General features: G+C 34.8%; 2 protein-coding genes across 5 annotated transcripts in view; both read right to left on the reverse strand.

The window, feature by feature from the left end:
- Positions 1-15,404, reverse strand: part of LOC108972258 (serine/threonine-protein kinase grp) — a 40,066-nt gene extending 24,662 nt beyond the window's left edge. The window contains exons 1-2 of one of the 4 annotated variants that reach the window (XM_018938803.1): positions 4,956-5,305; positions 4,595-4,831 (exon numbers count right to left, since the gene is read on the reverse strand). The gene's annotated coding sequence lies outside the window, so the exon portion shown is untranslated. Of the gene's footprint in view, positions 1-4,594; positions 5,306-14,355; positions 14,556-15,166 lie in introns of those variants that run through there. The other 3 variants (XM_018938801.1, XM_018938804.1, XM_018938802.1) reach the window with 3 other exon arrangements.
- LOC108972260 lies at positions 9,934-12,841 on the reverse strand. The gene is made up of 2 exons (XM_018938805.1): positions 12,552-12,841; positions 9,934-12,255 (listed from the first exon to the last, which is right to left on the reverse strand). Exon 2 carries the CDS (start codon positions 12,199-12,201, stop codon positions 11,230-11,232), a length of 972 nt encoding a protein of 323 aa, XP_018794350.1. The 5' UTR covers positions 12,202-12,255; positions 12,552-12,841; the 3' UTR covers positions 9,934-11,229.
- Positions 15,405-23,742: the final 8,338 nt, after the last annotated feature.

Below are 23,742 nucleotides of genomic sequence, written 5' to 3' on the forward strand. Positions count from 1 at the left end.
ACGAAAATAGTGCGGCCGGTGGGGAGATAACGTTTTAAATAGAATGGTGTGGAGTAGTGAGTGAGGGAGTCGAAAGAGAAATGAACTCTATTGCTGCCAGACGTGCAGTGTGATAAATTGAAAGTATCGGCGTAATGGGCAACAGAAGGTGCTGACGACCCAAGAAAGTTGATATTTTGTAGGTAGAGAGCATAAGCATAAGCGGCTTGGAGGCTGGCTTTGCAGTGCGACAGCTTGTGCAAAAGTAATGTCATCACATTAAGTTTCGCTCGAAATATATTTGTTTGCTATTCTTTACATTTCTCACACAGCTTGTAGTTCGCAGCGCAACAACAACAAACAGACTGATCACCTAAACTCAGACAGCAGCGCTCTGGTTTGGTCTGATTGCGTAGGCTTAGTTTAAAATAATTGTTACTAAGCATGCTTTTTTCGAATTTATTTTTCGTTGAGATCGAACACTGAACGGGCCAATGGAGCAACGAAAATATGGCCAAGAAAGAATGTGCAAAAAAAATTTTCTTTTTCTTTTTTTTTGCTTACATTTCATTGAAGTCGCCTGTCCGATCTGATGCTGCTGACAATGAGGCATTAAAAATTGTTGTTGCCACTACAAGTCGCTTGCTAGCCATTGTGTTGGCTTGACTCTTTTATTTGCTGTTTTCTTTATTTTATTTTTTTTTTTACTTAATTCTTTGCCTCCGACTGCCTTTGCGCTCTACAAGGTAGCGCTGTTAGTAAACGCTGGAGAAGATAATGACATTGCGCGCTGTTTGCGTGCTATTGTTCCACACACATACACAGCACAGCTTCCACCACCAACTATTGCCGCCCTCAAGCTTTTTGGTAGAACCTTCGCTCCACTCACAAAGGCACTCGCATTGCACGCACGTTCAACAGGCCACCAATATACATACATACATACATACATATGCGAGCACTATTAAATTTCGCCCTGTCTTTCATTTGCTTTGGTCGATTTCGGCTGCTGTCCTCCTGCCATAACCTTATGCATTGTGTACTCTTCTTTCCACTTGCACATTCGTTTACACATTCAACAGTGCGAAGTTATAGCACTTAAAGAATGCTCCTTCAGCCATTCTGTTGCGTCTAGTGCCTTGTTGCCTTTGGCTGACTGCGGCTGCCGCTGCTGCTAGCTGCAAACGACAGCCGGTCAACCATTCAGCATTGCAGAGCCCGATGGAGAGGCATCGCATAATGGTACACTGATGTAGGGGCATCGCATAAAGTATGTGCGTATATTGAAGTGTAGGCTCGAATTTGGCTATACAGCAACGTGCGCAAAAGCTAAATGGTTGTTTTAGATGTACACACATACATCATACACAAATATATGTCGGTTTAAGGATATTACTGCATATTAAACACATAAAGCCAGTGCTCCTTATTTCGTGTAAAAAATAATTGTATTATTTTTTTCACATTTATAAATAAATAAAATAAACACATAAAGCCTGCAATCTTAAAGTCAATTGAATATAAAATGTGCCATCTTATATTTGTTGGTTTTTCTATTATTATTATTATTATTATTTTATTTTTATTTTTTGAAAAAATACTATATTTTTTAAATTATAGTACAGCGACTTGCAATCACAAAAAAAGGGTTTTTCTCTGAAGACATCTTATGCAATAAATAAAAAGATAAAAATAAAAAAAGTTCATTAATAATCGGCAATTTTGAATTCCCATGATCTCACAGCCTATCTCCACAAGAACCTACGAAAACTGTTGTTTGGTGAATTCCCTTGGCCCCAGCGCCTTTCTTTACAAGAACCTACAAAAAAGGTGTTTACCGGCGAGGAAAGGTTTTCTGCTTAAAATTAAGGCAAAATCAATAACCAAAAGCATTTTTTTACAATAGATGAATATAGGCAATAATAGAAGGACTAGGCAGAATTTTGAGTTTTGATAAAATGACGGCTACTCAAAAAAAGTACAGACAAATATATGTATCTAAGAAGGTCATGCGAAAAGTTCCAGGACGATCGGTCCTGCCGTTGAAGAGAAATCTCTCCGATACTGTTAACAGCGCTTCGAGAAATACCGGGTTTAAAATTTTGGTTACCGATTCTACTTCTTCCACTGTTGGCGTAGACACCGCTTACTCGGTTATAGAGGAGTTTACAACAGTAGTTCTTCCTGGCTAGACTTTGTTAGCGTTAACAGTAAGTTAAAAAGCATACAATTTTTTATACTAGCGACTTTTTTCGTCAAAAGTTCTAAACTGATCAAAGTCTTAAGAAATTTTCTTATTTTTAGAAAAATTTCGCAGACAAAGCAACAATTTGATCACAGATTTAGATAGTTTAGTTTTAATATCAAATACAAAACAAAATATTTATGTGGACAATTTGTTGGCAATATTTGTATTACAATTTGACGAGCTTTCAAAAAATCAACAATTAGCAGTGCTCTCAAGTATTTTATACATGATTTACTACCTAATTTCTTTTACAATTTCTGTTTGGTAAATTAAGTAATTAAAATAACAAAATAGTAATTACTAAATTAGTTAATAATTAAAATTAAATTAGTTTAATTAAAATATAATTATAAATTAATTTAATTAATATATAATAATTAATATAATTAATAATCAACAAAAATACTATACCAAATAAAATTATGTTTTATTTCATTATTTACAAAAAATATAAAAACAGCTGATTAATTTTTTTTATTTTTTTTTATTTTATAAAAGCTTACATAATAATACAATTATTATACAAACTTAAGAAAATACGCAGCACTAGCATCATGGGCTATCGGCCGCAGCTGATTAATATACATACATAAAATGCTATTAACGCAAACGCTTATTAAACAGAACCAATCATTTAACGCACCCAAACCAATTCAATTAATAAACGTTAACTGAAATAGAAATGTCCGTTTATTTGTGATCAAATCATAGCTATTAATACAGAATATAATAATAGTTGCTGCGTTAATATCTAAAAATAAATTTGGAATGCGAGTTACTTGCACATTGTATGTATAAAAAACCTAGTTAAATGTGGAAAATATGACGACTGCATAAACAAAGATACACAACCGATGCCAACACGTTTCGAAATCACTAGCAATAACTGGCATTCCCGGTCATGCCAAAAGAAGCCAATGTAGCCGAAAAGGTCGTTAAAAAGCGCGCGCACACGCTTGCATCTATGTACATATGTATGTATGGGCGAGAAAAAAATCTCGAAAAAGCGCAGTGCGCCGGTAAGCTGCATTTCGTTGCGTTTGCTGTTGGCTAAAATTACTTGGTCCATAAGAAAGCTAAGGTAGCGACGTACGCAAAAGCGCCGCCAAACGCCTTGCGAGCATAAAGGCATGCCAACAACACCAATACAACACTAAAAACTGCATATACTATACATATGTATGTACATACCTAAGTGCGAGTGAATGTAAGCAACAATCAGTGGACACGTAATGTTCAATGGCGGGTTGGTTGTTGGTCGTCTTAAAATGCCGGCCTACAACTACCGCGCTTTGGCTGAGCTACACTTTGGTGGCAGTTGATTGGGAGCAATCTCGTTTTGAATTGTTGTATGAGATGGACGACAACAGCATCCGCCGCTGTAGCAACAAACATTGATGCAGTGTGTATTGCAGGCATAGCAACAGTCGCCGGCACAAAGCGCCTGCACATCGCGGAAAAAGTGCATTTTTAGACGCAGCAACGCGTCACATGCAGCAACAGCGACATGGCATTGGCAACCGCCTGCAAGGTAGCAAAGCCAATACAAGTTTTCGTTTTGCTAGCTGCTTGCTTTATTGCTGTGCAGTTTCGAGGCACATTTCAATTTAACGTGTTTTTTCGCCGCCGCGAAGACTTGAACTTGTCGGCATCTATTTTTCAACCTTTTATTGTTTTTTTTTTTTAGTTTTTAATTCCTTTTTTTTCTTCTTGTGAATTTAACGCTGTGACTGCTTTAGCGCAGGAGAGACGTTCGTCTGTCCATGGAATGGAACTTTTATATAGATAGGAATAGGTGCATATCGAAGAAGAAGCAAACAACAAAAAAATTGCCAAAGTGGAAATTCCAGCAATACAAGTTTTTTTCGTCTGTCTTATTGCAACGGACACATTGCTGGTTGATTGTCGCGGCGGCTGTTGCTGGGGGTATGATATCCTTTTTAATCTTCAATAATACTTTATACGCATTTTTTTTTGGAATGCTTTCAATTAAGACAAGGAAAAGGTGAAGGGTATTAATATGTGCGAGTGTTTGTGCTTGCGTGTTACGCGCGTGTGTATATACTACATACATAGAAACATCGTTATATGTCTTTCTGTACCTTTTTGTGCATGTGTATGTATGTTTGTGCACATATGTATGTATAAGGTGCATAAGAGCGCCGCCGCCATAGGGCGTGTATCCTCGAAATGTGTTCGTACAGATTTCTTTCGCAAACAATAAGTCTCATTTATGAGTACATAAAAAGTAATTTGGAAAATACAACTAAATTGTAATGTAATATACAACGTGTATTAATATTATTACAATATAATTTAAAATTCTAATTGCTGGTTTTTTTTTCTTTAGGCATACATACGACTTACATGTTTCGGGTGCCAATTAAATAACCACCGGCTTTGCTCCATTACGCCGAAAATTATTTGTTTTTAGGCAGAAATTGTGTACCATTATTAACTTTCCCAGCTAATGTGTCCGTTTTTCCACACAATTTGCTATAATTGCTGTTTATGTATAAGCTGTATTAATCGTGTGGTTTTGTTCAAGTCTTATAATTTCTTTCCGACCACAAAGTCTGTGCACGCAACGGAACAACTTCGACACTACGAAAAGCGAAAAAAACTAAACTTAACACCGAAAAGTGTACCATTTTGTATTTCATCTGCTGTTGTTGTTGGTAGGTATCTACACCACAAAATATCGTTTTTTTTTTCTTGTTTTAATCACCACGCTCAAGTCTCATCAGTCGGTAAGTATTGTCTGAAAGCAGGCACCACGCGTGCAAAAAGCCAAACTACACTAGCACAATGGTTTTGAAAATCCAGCCAACAGGCCAAGGCGATAAGGAAGCAGCAAGCAAAATTTGCTAATGTTGGAAAAAAAATTGGAAATTTAAGATGATACCGATTCCTTTCGTAACGAGCAAGTGCCAAAGTTAAACTGCAAAACCGCCAACTGCCGCAAAACGAAAACTGCGTTCCGCATCACCATCTTCGTTTACCGTCACCAAGTGGAGAGTCGGCGCGACCGCACGAACAGGCGAGTGAGCAGACATACGAGCAAACGAGCAAGGAACTAAACAGCCAACCAACCAACCAATCGACCGAATCGCAAGCCAGGCACATATTAGGCAAAAAGGTAAAGGCAGTCAGTCATATAAGCAGGCAGCAGCATCAGCAGCAGCGGCAGCCGCTGTCTCACTATTGGGGTCCAGCCAGCGCTGCAAAACAGCCATCCAGCCAGCCTTATAGGTATAGCAGGCAAAGCTGTATTAAAAGCACAGCCTTTGTAATCATTGCAGTTGTGTGCGTGTGCTGTCGACCGCTGAAATTGCAGCCAGCAAGCTCCACTTCCACTTATCCACAGGCACACGCATACACAGCTCAGCAGCTTCTCTAGCAAGTCCGCGAATTTGTCTGATGTTCGTTTTGCTCTTGTCGTCGTGTCATATTGTCGGTCGGGAGTCATCGCAGGTCGCCGTCGCCGTCGCCGTCATGATTTCGTGTCGTTTACGTTTCCTACACCACCTTAAATATCTACCAACAACTATTCTATATTTTTAAGCACAGGAAGAACGGAAGAACAGAGTATTAGCAGGCAGCAGTAGCAACGAAGTCTCCATTTAATACTAATGTACTGTATGTACAGCAACAATGAACAATGTCAACTCTTCTCCAACCACAGCCAACATACCTTGGCTTTGTATTGTCCTCATGAGCATCTTAAACATCCACCTATGCGACTTTGCTCTCGCAAGTTTATGCTCTCGCTGCGCTTTTGGGCGAATTTTCAGCTTATTTTGCTTTCGTTTTTTTTTTTTTGTTTGCAGCCGAAAACGGTTTTAGAGCATCCAACCTGCCATGGCTTGGGGACGACTCCCTTTACCACCTGTGCTTTATTTAAACGTTGCTGCGTGATTGCTTCCCACTTCACAATTTCTGCTTTGCAGTCGGTTCAATGAGACAACAGCTTCAATAACAACGGCATAATGGTGTTAATCATCATTGTCCTCATCATCATCATGAACTTAATCAATGTTATAGCCATGGCTATGTAGTCTATTCTATTACGTTCGGCTCCTGCAAACTCAACGTGGTCGCTTGGAGAGTTAAAGGTGCTTTTGCAGCAGCTGTGCTGCAGACAGCCGGTCGATTGGTCGGTCGTTCGAGTCGAGAGCGGTTAATACAGTCAACCTTTGACAATTCGTCGTTTGGCGAGCTCGTTAAGAGGAATAAGGCTGCATACAAGCAGTGTATATACATATATAATATAATAGATTTGACTTCAAAATAACAGGATAACCCAACGAACCCAACGATTAAATGTACTCAAAAGTATAACGAATATGTAAATTGAAAGTTTATCATTGCATTTGGACAAAATTCATCTAAGAGACATTTTCATATAATATAATAGAGTAAATGAGGATTATAATCGGGCGGTACCGAATTCAATGAAATTGAATAGTAGCCGTTGCTCTTGTGTACATCTTTCCATGATGAATTTGTATATCTTACTCGATGCAATAAAAATTACGAATCATGATACAAAGTAAACAGGACTTAAAAAAGGCAGAACAAACGGTTTTTCGGCAAAATCAATTAATTTTATTCAAAATAGTCTYCTTCTGCTAAAAAATACAGTTTTTTCATGGTTCAAAAGCATGTCGAACGAGTGTTTTAGCTCGTTGSCCGGAATGCCGCCAGTATGCCGGTTTGAGTGGCCTCTACGTCTGCATAAGGCTTTCCTTTTCATTGGCAAATGCATTTTTCCGAAAAGAAAGAAGTCGCACGGTGTCATATCAGGTGAATACGAGGAGTGATTAATGGTTAAAATGTGATTTTTGGTCAAATAATCGGTCACAAGCGTCGATCGATGAGAGCAATTTTTGGTCGTCAGTCAATTTGTGCGGAACAAACCGTGCACACACCTTTCGTAAGCCCAAATATTCCATTTCCATGAATTTCAATAATGATTTCGGCTGATTTTTGATGAATTCATGCACAGTTTCGATGGAATTTCCGCTGATCACAGATTTTGATTGGCCCACATGTTGGCTGAAACCACTGGTGCACTCGCCATAAACTTGTTTCACCAATTGAAAAGTTTCGGTAAAAGTTCTATCCATTTTAAAACAAAATGTAATGTTGGCTCTTTGTYCGCAGCTCATTTTCGCACCGATAACACAAACATACTGACAGTTAAAACTCAATAACTTCACTTCCAATCAATGAAATGTCAGGAAATTCTCACTAGACAATCGATAACRATAGCAAACTCTAACGCAGCAGTCSACATATAGTAGATGGCGTCACCAGGGGGCGCTAGATTCAAAAAGTCCTGTTTACTTTTAAAATGGCCAAAAAGACACTTCACGAGTGATGCACTCGAACAGAGAGGTCAGAATTAATAAATGTTTAAATTGCACTAAAAAACACGAAATTACTTAGTGAATGACACAATATAGTTCTTAGTAAAAGTATTATTTTACTGTTTCCCTTTTTGCATTTTAATCTTCTTTAAATTTACTTGCTTGCATTCTCCACAATCCGACAAGGTTATTTCCTTTTTTGTTGACAAAATGACGAATTAAATAGAATGCAACAAATAAATTCACATACATAATTCAATTTTATATGAATTTTTTTCTCGGGCATAATGCATACACATTCCTTGTGGTGTAAATACACATATGTACATATGTATGTATACAAAGTGATGTATGTGATACACACATACATACTATATGTAAATATGTATACATATTATACTAAGCATGTATGTATGTAAATGCACATTTAAAATCTTTTTTTTTACTCACATCCTTTCTTTTCCCTACTTGTGACCACTATGTGGTATACGTAACATGAAAAGCTCCATTTTCTGGGGTTAATGCACGCAGCGCTAAAAATGCACGCTAGCCAGCAAAAAAAAAACGAACAAAACAAAAGTGAATGTGTAACAATATCGCGCAGTTGGAAAATCTGTATATTATATGTATTTGAAAATAAAAACAATATTTGAATTTTCCTTAAAAATATGATTTTTAACACAATAACGCCGGTAACGTCGAAATATACTTCCAAAAACAAAGTTTCTTGTAAAACATACCTACTTGTATAGTCGTAGAGGAGAGACTGTTTTCAAAACAAGTGTGTTACCGTTGATCATACAGGAATATACAGAGAAATAGCATACTTTGAACATGTTACAAGATTTAAATTTTTCATAAGCATAGCAAAAATTGAGAAGTTATGTACAAAAAAAAATTTTTTAATTTAATTTCAATTGTTCATTTTAAAGAGAAATTATTGAATTTTGAATTTTGGACTGGACATAGAAATAACACAGTGGGCCACTTAAGCGGAATTTAAGAAAATTTATTAAAAATATTTTAAATGTTTTTGCTTTTAACCACTCACAACGTTAATATTTTGTAGTGTGTCCACAATTTTTCAATTGCTTGGCGTCGTCGGAGCAAACTCAGTCAGTGCAAAGTAATTCAAAATTTTTTAATTTTTTTTTTCAGCACTCTGCAACTTAACAATGCTCCCATAATTTTAATGAGATTTACATCGGGATTTCTGCGGTGAGTCAATTTTTCACATTGTAAACAGCGTGCCTTGAATCATTGTCATCCATAAAAATGGCGATTCGTACGCGAATGGTTCCATTGAATTTTTGAGAATGTTGAAGTATGAAAATCTACCATCTCTGATCACAAATGTAACACGGTACAAAACATTCCCCAGTCCATCATGCTACCACCGTCGTGCTTAAAGGTTTTTCTGGGCTTTCTGCCTGACACTCATGATACTTAAACATATATATGTACATATGTATATATATGTAATCAATACAAACTACAAAAAAATAAATTGTGTGTAATTTAGATATTTATTTTCTTAATACAAAGGAAACTTAAAAATATTCGAAGATTGTATGTACTAATATACAAACTAATACAAAATTACAGCAACGACAAATTTCAAAGCCTACTAACTTAACTTAAAATATTCTAGAAAAAAATTAAAAAATGTTTGGTGTTTGAAAACTATATGTTTTTGCGATATTCTGAGAGCAATTTGGACCTTGATTTTTGTACAAACATGAATAAATTACAGTAATTTTACGTTACCTCTGTATCTTTGAACATCTGAGCTGAGCGTTTAAAGACAATAAAATTCGTGCGCCCAGTATATTTTTTTCGATTTTAGTATAAAAGACATTGAAAATACCAAGAAAAAATGTATTTTTATCAGAAAGTTGATATAGAATGATTGAAAATGGGCACGAAACTATTTTCAATTGTGACCGTCTCACAATGTTCCAAATACTAGATTAAGTTAGACTTCTACTTATCCAGAATAGACCACGACATACCTAACTTTTGTTTTAGATGCAATGAATTCCCGCATGACACTAACCTCCTCTTTGTGGTATCCCACACACTTAAGGGGCTGCTGCGCTCGGAAGAGAAAGTRGGGAGAGAACAACACAAATGGCACTGCAGTCACAGAAAGGATATGTCCAACATGGGTATAGTCTCTCGCAAACCGCCGGTAATGCGCAATGGAAAAGGAAACCCCAGAACACTTAATTCTAGATTGTCCAGCAATTTGCAAAAGCAGGCCTCAGTCGCGCGCAGAATGCTCCTGGAATTATTCAGGATGCTGAGCCTTGATGACCATATATGATATAGGGGAGTGCACAATAGAGCGTAGGTCGCTGTCATTTCGGCGGTGTTCTTGAAAATTATTTCAGGAATGGTTTCTACAGTTACAACAAGAACAAAATACCCCATTAAACCAACTCCCTATAGTTCTATCGAAACCACTTGTTTCCTGTACTCCCGTTAGATGACTTCAATGTCAATTAACTTGCGCTCTACCTCATGAAGGGTAAAACTATTATTTATCGWAAAAATTTTAAGGATACCATATTTTGCTAAAATAATATGTATATATTGCAAAAGCAATGGCGTTTTCTGAGGACTTATACGCCAATTAAGAAGAAGGTTTGATGAATTTGAAAGAATTCTGCCGTTACAACAACAAGAAGAAGGTTTGATCTAAAATCGATGGATCTCGCTTAGACAATTATTTGTCCTTTGTGTTATACTTTTATATGTACATTTATATTTATCAAACTATACATATAGACAGGTCTTTTAACGGTAYATTGTTCTTAATAAAGGGTTTTATATATTGCTCGGCAATGTACCAGTGTACACATTTKAAATATATACTTTATTCTAAAGTATTAAGTATAAATTGCTTCATTTTTATAATTTTAGATTTTATAAATGCATGTTGCAAAACGATGGTATAAAAAAGGAATGTGTAATGGGGGAAAAAGTTTTGCAACACACATGCAAGATATATCTCAAAAAAGAGTTATGCCTCTAATATGTATGGATACCGGTGTACAGTTGTATATGTATTAACCAATTGCTTATTATTGGCAAATTTAAAATATCTTCAAAATTAACAGTTTTAGACAGACAAGTRGGATTTTTCTTTTCATCATAAATCAATAAATTGCTTTAGAAACGAATGATGATATAGAACATAATGGTTAAATAGTATGGAACACATGCTATTTGAATGTAAACTCTTCAATCAAATACGTAGTATCTTCACTTCATATCATCATAAATTTTATATTTTTTCGTTCCCTTTTCAACAAGTTAGTTTTTTATTTTTTTTTTTATTTTTATGGTTACACTGTTTGAACCCGCAAAAAGTAGTAAGTTTTTTATATATGACGTCTATGACTTTTGACAGTTAGATTTTATAATTTTACAGACGTGCACTCCAAGATATTTATTATGTTTTATGTAATTTTTACAATAMAAATTTAAAGTACTGTTAAAACAATGTATTTTTCCCACAACTGCCAATTAAAAATTAATAGTTAAATTTTGTTAGAAACCGATTTGTTTTTAATTTTTCACCACCTATAAAATTATATTTATCCTGAATTTTGTTTTCTGTCGTTTTTAAATTATTTGACGTTTCTTTTCATACAATTCTTTGGGTGAACATAATAAAGGTGATTTCATTTGAATTCTCTTCTCTTTACTACTTGGTTTATCGGCTGAAGAACGCCAATTACATACATTATTCTGACTTTCTCTATTAATTCCATTTCTATTTGCGTATGTTGCTTTCGTACTCCTCCATGATTGACTCTTAATAAATGTGTCATTTTTGCGCCAATTTTGTGCATTTTTTTCTACTTCATTTCCTCTCCAATTTTGCGGTCTGTACCCCTTATCACTTCCTCGTGCAGTCTCAAAACTGTCCTCATCACCGACAATATCTATTGCACTCTCAAATCCACTATTAAGAGTATCAGAAGATCGATCATTCGCTAATTCACTTGATGTGGCATGGCTGCTGCTGCTCTTCTGTGACGCGCAGGAATCATTAAGGTTAGTCTTAGCATCATCAATTACAGGACTATTGTTGCCAGAAGATGAGGATGAGCGGGAAACACGCGGTTTTAATTCAAAAAATTTCTCATCAAAAAATACTGGCATGTGTTTGCGTCCATTTCTATTTATTTTCATCTCCTCTGTTATGGGATGTGTGGCTATGGTGCGGACTTCGTCTAATGGTTGCTCCAAACTAGGACCGAGACCAACATGTCTCATCAAAGCGATAGTTTCGCGTTCTACATTGTCATTGTCATCCCAATCATTGATGGTCGGTTGTTCACCCAACGGTTTAGTACCAGCAATACGCTGCACCCTTGCAATAAGATTCAATTTATRATTTTGAGAATTTGTTAAAGTGTTTTCACGTTTATTTTTCGCAGATTTTTGTTGCGCTACAAACTCCAAATGTTCTTTTGGACGTGGATAAAAAGTTTGTTGTGTTGGTTCACACAGTTGACCAAAAATAAAATTATGCCCCGGTTGTGAATCAACAATTTCCTCTTCAAAGTCAGTTGATGGTACCCAAGACATGTTTAATGGCGTTTTTTATAATATTTTCGCACCAACTTTTATTGCATACAACTTCTGAAAATTAAAATTTGTTAATAAATGCACATATTCTTTAAATAAATGGTTGTAAATCCAATGAAATAAGGAAATGTGGCAAGACATGCAACGCAAGCAAAATTTTAGCGTGCCAATTCATGTGTAAAATTATTTCCACATAGCTCGGTGAGTGCAATAACCTCTTCATAGATAAATACTCATAATTATTCTTATCAAGAAGTTACGTTTACTTTTCTATTACTTCCGAAATTGCACTTTTTAATTTCACTGCATATACGATTTAACAACATATGTACAAATATACATTCACTTACGGCTTCTTTAGTTTGCTATAAGGCTGKGTCGATATTTTTTCCGAAATTGTTGAAATCTCCAACATTAAATTGTGCGCACTTAATGTAAAAACAAAATATAAGTAATTTCAAAACGCGAAAAATTACATATGAAATTTGCAACTAAATACCGATACGAAAATCAAAAAAAAAAAACTAAATCAAAATGTCTGCTTTTCTTTGCACGTTTTCCTTCGCTCATTCGTTGTTTCACAACAAACGATTTGCGTGCGTTTCGAAGCAACACTGGTGAAACACAGCAACACTGTACTTTATTTCACAAGGACCTGTAGGAAATTTACTARTAATCTCTAAAATTACATTACGAATATAATTAATTAAAATAATTCACACTTTTTAATTTACTAATGCAAAATATCATATCTATTTACTATGATGGAGTCATGTGTACAAGTTCACGCAAGTGAGGAAAGTTTTCTGATCGCCATTCACGTGGGAGTGGCCAGAAACGATTCTTTTACATATGACTCAAGCAGCTCACGACTTCCGGTCTTTGACCAAGTATCCTCTGGGTAGCCTAAGAACATCCNCACGTAGCGAAAAGAAGAAACGACTGGCGCGCTGTTGTTAACTCGGCTATAATCGCGTAAGCGGTGACTACGCCAATCAAGAAGAAGAAGATTTACTATATTATTCACATACATTTCTAGGAATTGAAATTTTAAACATTTAGAATAATATATTTCCAAATAGGTTTTTACAACTTTATTTAATATTAATTGATAAATATATTTCAAATATAAATTTTTATGAAACCTTTCTTATAATTTCACAATTTGTGCCGAGTTTAGATCAACTATCTCGAGTATTCAAATCCATCACCGCCTACACGTTTTCACGACCGTTGTTTCTCGAGCTACTAGAAACGACAAATCGATTGACAATTCTTTCACAAACTGATTAAAAATTACGAAAGTGCGTGAAAAAGCTGGGAATAAGGAAAAATGCAAATAAGGTTGATCAACCCGTTCTTGAAAATGTTAAAAAATCCACATTGGTATGTACACATATTGAAAAAAACTTGCTACATTGATGAGGCTTTACACTGAGAATATCAGTAACCACCAAAACGAGAGATACATTAATGAAATTGTACAAATAGAATTACTAAAAAGCTACATAGTTTGTGTATGTAAAACCAGTAAAGAGGCTCTGGCAAAAGCAATTTACAAAAAAAAAACGTATTAAAATAAGATACATTGAAGAAGAAATGAGTACAATGAGCTTCAACGTTTTCATACAAAATGTAAATGCCATTGACACTGAAACGACGACCAGCAGCCCAACGGCTCAGCACTATTACAGGAGGCATATTCAAGGCAACTTCAAGCCGATTTAATTTGTGGGAACATGTATACATCTGTAAATGGGAAAGTATACACACACACACACGAAAACACTGAAGCAATTGCTATTTAATTAAAGATACATTCGTCAGATACAATTCCGAATGTGTAATGAAAATGAGAACTTTTGATGTTTATTGATGTCTAGAATGCGGAATGAGAATATTTGACCGGTGTATAAAATTATCAAAATCACTACAGAATTCTGTGCATGTTTTAGCGCACGTCAGATACAAATCAAGCCATACTTAAATATTGTATACTCAAACAGTACTTTTGAATATCACTTATATGTTAATATTTAAAATGGTATRCACTTTATATTAACTGGAGTATTTTTGGTATAACTAAAATAATTACGTGCACCACATTTTACTTTTTACTCTAATTGAATAATTCAATATTCAAAGCGCGCGTACCTGGTTTTCTGTTGCTTTATAGGTTACTTCACCCCATCACTTCACAAACTAATCAAGGCTTAAAAACACGTTTCTTGAACTTGCTTGGTATTCTCAGAGGCAAATTTAATTGCCAACCACAAATTTGAAAATGAAGGTGATAGTTTCCACCAACGCTGTCGCGCAATGATTCAATTTTTATACATAATATATATGCCTGAGTGTACATTTCTTTTAACAACTGCGTACGTATACACAACCTTACAACATTGTAAAGAACCACTGAGATATGGTAAGAAGTACGGCGCATAGCAAAATTGAGAAAAATCCCGATTAGTTAGTCGAGAAGACCAACAGGTAAGAGCGGGTTAATAACTCAATAGCCAGATTACTTAGGCAATAGACATTTTCTACCTACAGATTCCTCAAGAGAAGAATCAACACTGGAACCTCATCAAACAAAAGATGTTCAATAATCTACGCACTCGCTCGCTCTTTTGTGCAAATAATTCCATTCATATGCATGTTATAATCGTCCCGTTGCACTCGCACATTAGTCAATCAATGCAATTGCGCCAAAAAGGAAAAAGTTAATATCCAACCGGAGACGTCAACTGAGATGGTTGAGAAGMCATCGGAATCCGTAATTGTTCAATAAAATACTTTCTTTTAGTGAAATATTGAGCTATAATTTTCAATTCAAATCACACAACACCATTTTAAAGTATCTACTGCAGACATTTCCTACCATGGATTTATTAAGGATAAAACGCATTGTTAGATAATTGTCGGCTAATTTTGCGCAAAAAAAAAGTGATAGGTAAGTACTCACCTTTTCGTTTGGGGTTTTCCAATTGTCCCTTCACCGGTTGATGATCTCACACACTTTCTACTCACTTCGCAGTCTTTATGCTTGCTGAAAACACTTCGTGTTTGACAACTTTTGTTCATAAAGAAATACTAAATTTACTTCAGACAGGTTTATGTTAGCCTCTATTTAAAAAAAATCACAATTTTGACAACACAGCAAACTATCGCTTGTGGAAGCAGCAAGAAAACTGAGGGAGAAATTTTTCACACGAGTTTTGTACAGTGTGTGAGATACACATTTTGTGATGCTGTCGTAAAAGAGTAGTAGACGTTTCTAAAATAGTACTTAAAGGTAGCTGTCAACAAGTGCTTAGTACTGACAGCAGCTGTAGGAATATGCCACAGCTGATCAATGACATAGGGCACACATAGTTATAAGTATGGTTTTAAACACAAAGAATAGCATTGGAACATAAGCCACACAAAATCCTGCATAAAACTCATTAACATTATTACCAAATCTTGCGTAATTGGTAATAAATAATGCTTCAATCAATTAAATTAAATATCATTTTGATTAATTATTATATTTCCATTGTTCGCATTTWTAAATAAATGCATACGTTATTGTAACCATAAGATTCTAAGAAGCATATAATGACTCATATGCGCGAGCAAATATTTTTTTGTCGTATTATAAGTTGTGGCCAAAACCAGTTTTCCAACTTTTCCACATAAAAGAAACAACAAAAACGCAGTTGGTGCSTGTAAAAAGTACTAAGCTGACGTGACAAGTAAACACTGACACTCTCTATGTCCAAAAACCGGCTGGCATGTCCGTTGAATTCGAAATGTATTTGTGCAAAAGAGACAGTGCTACTTACTCGTTGCCACCAAATGGCTCTTTCATTTTTGRCAATGCAATGAGTGGTTGCCATCCTATTGGAATGAATTATTATTTTTTGTATTCACGAAACACAATGGGATGAAACGAAACGAAAATAAATTTTGAAAATTAGATGAAAACCCGATTTTCACAATAAAAGAGTTATTCATACAATAACTTCATTGGCAGAGATATGCCATAGCAATTCGATCAAGAAAATGTTTCGGATATTGTAACGTTGCGTTGGGCAATAATTTATGTCAAGTTTCAATAAATATATAAATAAATTACATGCATACACTTTTATAAAAATCATGAAGTATAAAATATTTTTTTTTATTAATTTTAAATGACACATTTTAATGACGTCACTTATTATTTGACTGAAGCCTGCTACTTAAGAAGAAAACACTTGGTACGATTCCTTATTACAAATAAGCAACATACTTTTAGGAGCAAATTTCCTGCTCAAATAAACGGAAGTAGYTTAGCTGTATTTACTATATCTATTCCACATTATGAGCCATACCATAAGTTCTAATCAGAAGGGTATACATGGCACACATTATTAAAACTTAACTTACACCTTTTGCAAACACTGTCCGATAGGGCGGTGGACAGTAGTGCATTGAACTTTCACAAGAAAGAGGTGCAGCTGATGTACATACATATGTACATATAGGCTGCAAATATGTATGTATATTTCTCTCTAAATGGCGAGTTCATTGAGATGTAACAACATTGCTGCCGCTGTGAAAAATCAAAAGAGTACCGAACCCTCAACTAACGACAGATGCCGAATGATCTAAGAGGGGTTTACAACAACAAAAATAAGTGCAGTCATTCAGAAAATACCACATGCAAACCAGTGTACACATACACATATGAAGGCTGCTGAGCGTGTTTGTGCATTTGAAGGAAATGCAATAGAAATTATTTCCACTGCGCAGTGGAGTAAAAATTCGGTCAACTTGCATGTGCGCTCGAGCCGATTACTCGAAACGATGGAGGCCAAATCAAACTGGTAGACTAGGCCAACAMGGACATATAACGAGTAGGATAAATTCAGTTGCAGTTGCATCGCGCTGGAGGACAGTTCAAAAACTCGGAAAAAAAGGAACTTACAATTGTTTTGGAAAATTTAAAATTTTGTTGGTAGGAAAGTGCTMACTGTGTGGTAGATACATAGGTAAAAATATTAGGAAATGTGTACATGTGTGCTTATATATTATATATTTGCCAAGCTAATTATGCTTGCCGAATAAAATAATGAAGCGAGTGTAAACACAGTGTCAGTGTTGTGAAGGTGCATCGCGTTACTTTTTGACATTTGTAATAATACAAAGTGTGAGATTTGAACAGTTATGTGCAACGGCAAAAAAAACACCGCTGATTGGAAATTATTTGATTCTTTTCATTTACTGCAAAATAATTGTGCATAAAGACATGAGATATTAAAGTGAAAACAAAATGGTGAATTTGAAGTTTGGCAGGATGATATAGTGCAGTGAAGCTTTTTACATTTCTGAGCATAAAAGTATAAAACGAAAGCAGAAATCATTGTAAGGAGCATTGCAATATATATGTATGTACATATTTACCATATACGAATAAGTTGCAGTTGTTGACCGCATTCGGCTGAGAATACACTTACACTCGTATGTATTGCGTGCACTTTAACGTGCTCAATATAGCGCATGGAAAATATAGAGTTGGTTTAATTTGGCACACATTCCCATTTGCAAGGGTACGCGATAATAGGTCAAATACCGCGCGTTCGCATCCACTCTAGTTTATTGGCTTTCATTGACGCAGCAGTAAACAAGTTGGCCGCAAAGTTAACAACGCTTGAAATTGAAGATTATTTTAATAGTATTATGTGACGCGTGAGTGTTGTGGGCGCATTCGAAATTTCAGTGGTAGTAGCCAACTGTGCCGCAGTGTTTCCGGTCGCGGAAGCTATTAAGTGCGCTCGTACTTATACATGCGTGCATTTRTAAAAAGTGAAACATATACATAGTTATACATATATACAACTTTATATACGTAATGCTGTAATGTATAAACGTCATATTTGCGTGCTGTGAGTTTGTGACATTGTAATTTGTAAATTGTGAATTTTGGGGAGCGGCAATGTTAACATAAGCCAATAAATAAAATTAGAAAGCAATGGGAGAAAAAAATAACGAAAATTGAAATGCGAAAGTTGGTGTATAAAATTACCTTATGTAGTACGTGTGTAGGTATTCTATTTTCAGAGGAAAACAAAAGTCAAGTGGCAAACCATAATTATGTGTAAAGTTATGTATGTACTTTTTAAGTAATCCAGTTTGGCTATAGGGCATTTTATAGCCCTAGGAGCATTGACATGTTATATTACATATATAGTACATTGTGACAAAAAAGCTTACGGAAATTGTTATTAAATTCCCCTGATAAATGATATTTSAAAAAATGTGTTTTGTTAAATTTTTAGGACTGTCCTTAATTAATATACTAACTATGCGCGATCTGTWAACCAGTTTGTTTATCGAAGAGATAAAACAAAATTCACTAAAGGAGCTAAAGGTCATCTCAAAAATTGTTTATGGAAAGTGTTTCGAGGACTGGAAAAATCGTTGACATAAATGTATTACATCTGGTGGGAATTACTTTGAAGGYGCAGAATAAATATTGATGAATAATTAAATATTTTGCACTGTATTTATTATTTCCGGATACTTTTTCATCACAATGTATACAAACATATATATCTGACTTGGAATAGCATTTTCAAACATCATAATAAATAGTGAGGCGTATATTTATGCAACGTAGTACAAACAAATGCTTATTAGTACATGTACAATTCGAATTTTCATTCATTGCTTTGTTTATATGCACATATACATATAAAAATGTGCATTTAAGTGTTTATCTTTAAACCATCGCATATTCAAATGTATATAAATATATACCTAATTAAATTACATTTCGCATTTCAATTTGTAATTAGTGTTTACCAAAAATTGGAGAGGCTCCCACACGCGCGTTACTCATACGCCCCATACGACTGTACAATTTTGAGCGGAAGAATTGCAAATGTAAATAATACGTTATTAAGAAGACGCAATAAAATAGTGAATTTTTTCAAAATAAAATAATAGTGAAAACTTTACAAAAATTAAAACTAAAAGTGAAATTGAAAACATAAAAAAAAAATAAAAAACTTATCCGCTAAGAGCTAAGCTTCTATGCAGTATTTTTTTTTATAGTTCTACGATTTATTTGCATTTAYATTAGCGTCTTGCCAACTGCCGTGGAGGTCCTTCGACAGCAATCACGATCAATAGCTGAACTTAAAAGAAAATCACAGCTCAAGGTAAATATTTTTGCGAAATTATTTATGATAATTAATACAAAAAAGAAATTATATATAATAATATACCAATCGTGATTACCTAAGTTATTCAGTTAGGTTTTAAGAATGCATGTCTGTAATTTTTTTCTTAATATTTCTGTTGGAAATGACAAACAACTTCTTCTTTTGTCGGAGCRCAGCGGAGTTTATAATTTACTGTTTTGTATGGCTTGTCTTGTTATAGAACGCGTTGAGTGATTTTGCCAAATAATGACTGATTATTATAAATGTCAAAAATGTGCTTCATAAATTCAATGCTTTTAAAAAACTGAGCTAACTTATTTGAGTGCCGTTTTACGCCTTTTTTTTTATAAAAATAAAGGACGATATTTACAGTCGAAAAAGTCTTTTCGTATTTTGTCAATAGATGTCCTTGGTRTTGTATGTCTCCAGTGCTACCTATCACATTGTGTCATACCACATAGTATTGGAAAGGCGAGATTTTAAGCTTCATTTAACCAAAAAATTAATTACGGAAAGTTGAAAAAAAGTTACAGCTGTTCAAAAATTAGTGMAAATAATGAAGAAATCAGTTCGTGTAGCACAACAATGATTCGCTCGTTTCTTCTCGTTCTGGAAATTTCGATTTACASTGATGGAATAATGTCTCTAGCGGAAAAGTSGTAAAGAGTGGTCGACCCAAATGATACATATTTGTTTATTTATTTATTAATATAAATAAAAAAATAAGTTGAAGTTTGATTAGAAATACGAAAGGACTTTTTCGACTGCCTAATATTATATGCTAACATGTAAAGTAGTGCAAAATGATATATTCAGCTATTTCGAAAATTTGGTGAAAGACCAAAACCATATCGCGAAATCTACTTAACCAGTTTTCCACGTTGTTTAGTCATGTCTGCCTGTTTTTCCATCTGTCCATCTGTATATGCTCAGTTTTGGATATGTCTATCTRAAATCACCTGCTGAACAGCTGCCATACGAACTTAATCTTCAAAATCATGCCTATGAAAAAAAATTTTCGTTGACAAGATATCTTYAAGAAATTTGAAAAATAATCCGACATAAAGCATAWTTAAGTTACCTTCCAAAAAGCGTTTAAAAAACATTTCGCATTCGAAGATCTTAAAGGAAAGCAAAAATATTAAATTTTTGATAAMTATTACTTATCTTTAAAATTTGGCATACATTTCAAGCAAATGTCTCCTTTTCCGTATTTTTCGCATAAATTTGCATACGCTAAAATATATTAATTTCACTTTGCATATTTTTCATGGAATTTCATTAACCTATTTGCATTTCATGTGGGCGGGTACGCGTAAACGTCAAATTTCGTGAACGTTAAAACGGATGCGAAATGCACTCTCAATTACATATCGTAAAAATGAAAATTCTTTCACTCTTTGCTTTAGCATTTTACGTGCAAAGCCGTGAAATGTTAACCTACTTTTTGGAAGTGGTTTTTACGCTTTCTTTGGTTTTTGCTAAAGCAGCAAACAAACAAGCCTACACACATACGCCGTGCACAGACACTTGCAACTGAAATCTGTACTGTAGAAGTAGTAAATTTGCTATAAGTTTTGTTAAAGCGTCTACCCGCACACACATACATGCATACATACACAAGCAGACATAATTTGTTGTCCAAAGGCTCGCCAGGCAAAACCAACACCAAGCACATGCTTCATTCTTATTTCGTAGTAATAAACCCACAAACAAGCATATTGCAAACACATCAACACACAGCCCCTTCCGTTAACATATTGCATATGTATGTGTAATATAACTGTATGCATACATAAGCAAATTGCATTGAATGGAAGTGCAGTGCCCTCAGTAYAATCGCAAGGACATCGACTGCCAAAGTGCATTTATATACTACTGAATACACAAACACATATGTATATACGCACACACATACACRTATGCACACAAATTAAGTGCTGCTAGCATTGCCGGCCCCATTCACATCAGCACCCGTTACGCACACACATCAGCATTGCCTCACCCACTCAGTTTCGCGCAATCACTCAACCAGCTTTTGCCATTTGSTTTAAGCCTTTGCGCTTTTGACTTTCATTGCAACAATTATTATGTTTTATAACCAGGAGTTATTTGTTGCAACTAGAGCAATTTAATTTTGTGTTGCTACTGATCGTGTCTGTCCGTTTTTTTTTTTTTTTATGGTAGGGGGAAGTATCGAAAGCCGGAGTGCGGAACTTTAATCCGCTAAACCTAACTTACTTTACCACGGAACCACTGGACAAAGTTTTCCTTCCTTGGAGTGAAGAAGACATTTAAGTCTCCTCTATTGTACGGACTGACTRACGCATAATCTGTTGTAAATATCTCAATCTTGTCATAATTAGAGCGGCCGCTAAATGCAGTCAAATTTTCCACCGTGCGACTACCACCAAGTGTGGTTTTCAACTTTCCCCTTATACTTRAAAACCGAKKGCAATGATAGAGTACGTGYTCAGTCTTCTGTACACTCTGCACACGTCGGACAATATGGACTAAAGTCATGACGATATTTGTATAGGTAGCTTCTAAAGCACCCTTGGTGCATTCCAAACTTTTGAAGAGAAGACGGCACATAACAGTGGTACTCAAAAGTGCTCCACCATAAACGAAAAACTTTTAGTTTTGTGTATTTGAGTGGCACAAAGCATTCAGTGGCAGTCGTGAAGTTATCGAAAATTTGCCTCATGCAACCCTATTAATGGTGATAACATCAAAAAAGAAAAAAAAAATCGTTGTGTTGGCATCAGAGAGTTCACAAAGGCTCTCAACTCTTTTGGAACAACTACACAGATTTTGGTTAATGCTTTGGGTATGAATAAGTGTCAATACTTGACTCGTAACAAAATACGTGAGTGTTCTTTAAAAACGTCGTCGTAGAGGTCGCAAAAGTACTTTGTCAAGGTAAATACCGTAGATTCAGCAATGGTACTATATAATTACTATTGACTAGATCTGGGTTTACGAATATGATATCGAAACTGTCCAATAGTCTAACGAATAGCACTCAAAAAAAGAACCGAAACCGAAAAAATGCGATGAAGACACTGAAAGTAATACCCAGATTAGGTTACCAGCGACTTCTTTGTTTACCAAATATAAAAGGTGGCTCATTGGAAAATGATCTAACTCAAATTAGTAGATCAACGTGAAAACTAACACCTATGACCATTTCGAACCTTTACAATATCTAGATTAGGACTTTATCAAAGCTTATAACCATGTTTTGTAATGTTTTTTTTTTTTTTTTTAATCTACTTATAGTAGTATTACTCATCTTAATTTTATACTTTTTAGTTGTAGGTCCATAGAAGTTTTAAGTCTTTATTGTCCGATTAACAATGAACAATGAATACTTTCTCGCAACTTATTGGATACTATTTTGACAAGACGTTCCGTATCAACACCAACATTTCTACCATCTTAGCTATAAATAAACTTTTTCTATGGAGATCTTCTATATAATTAGCCCATGCAATATACTTAAGCGGTTATATGGGCTTTCTTGGATAAAAAACTATATTTTTTAACAATTTTTTTCTCATACAAAAATTAAATATTTTATTAGAATTTTTTATTCTTACAGGCGAACGCACTTAGCCCAGCTAGCCTCGAGCACACAAGTTCTCTAGGCTTTATCTCTGAAACTGTTTCTCGGATCAACTTGAAATTTAGCACAATATTCTAGAGGTGTTGTAGAATTTAATAAGACAATAAAAAATCTAGTTTTTGAAACCCGTAAACCCATGTAATCTCTTAATGCTACTGTTTTAAATTTTGAAGTAGCTCATCCAAACATGGGTAGTAATTGCTCGGTTACGGTAGCACTTAGCGCTTCCTTACTTGCCTTTTTTCATTGTTGTAGCACTGTGTGCAGCACAAAATAGTAACTTATGTCAATGTGGTTGTTTTTACATTGTAATAAAATAGTTTATTTGTATTTGTAATGTAGTTTTTGATTTATTTGTAAGTGAAAGTTCAAAAAATCAAAGGAATATACGGCAACGAAGGACAATTACCATTTACGAGCTATTTTTTATGACATATATTATTATTACATTCTTATAGTTAGTATACTTGCTTTGATCCCGTTGATACTATTCTTATACAAATAGAGTATTTATAAAGCAGCAAGATTTAGSTTAAGTTGTTAAAGTTTCCTGATGACTTAGTGCGGTCTTACGGTAAAAAAAATAAAAATATGTCGTCCACAAAAAATACATATATAAATTCTTTAAAAGCCCTCGATAATTTGTAAAATTATATTTTTTTCCCAGATCGGATTCGACCCATTTTCGGCGGCTAATCTTAAACGATAGACCTCGACATA

The sequence above is a fragment of the Bactrocera latifrons genome, unplaced genomic scaffold, assembly GCF_001853355.1.
Source record: "Bactrocera latifrons isolate USDA-ARS-PBARC rearing strain unplaced genomic scaffold, ASM185335v1 scaffold_39, whole genome shotgun sequence".
Taxonomy (NCBI): Eukaryota; Metazoa; Arthropoda; class Insecta; order Diptera; family Tephritidae; genus Bactrocera; species Bactrocera latifrons.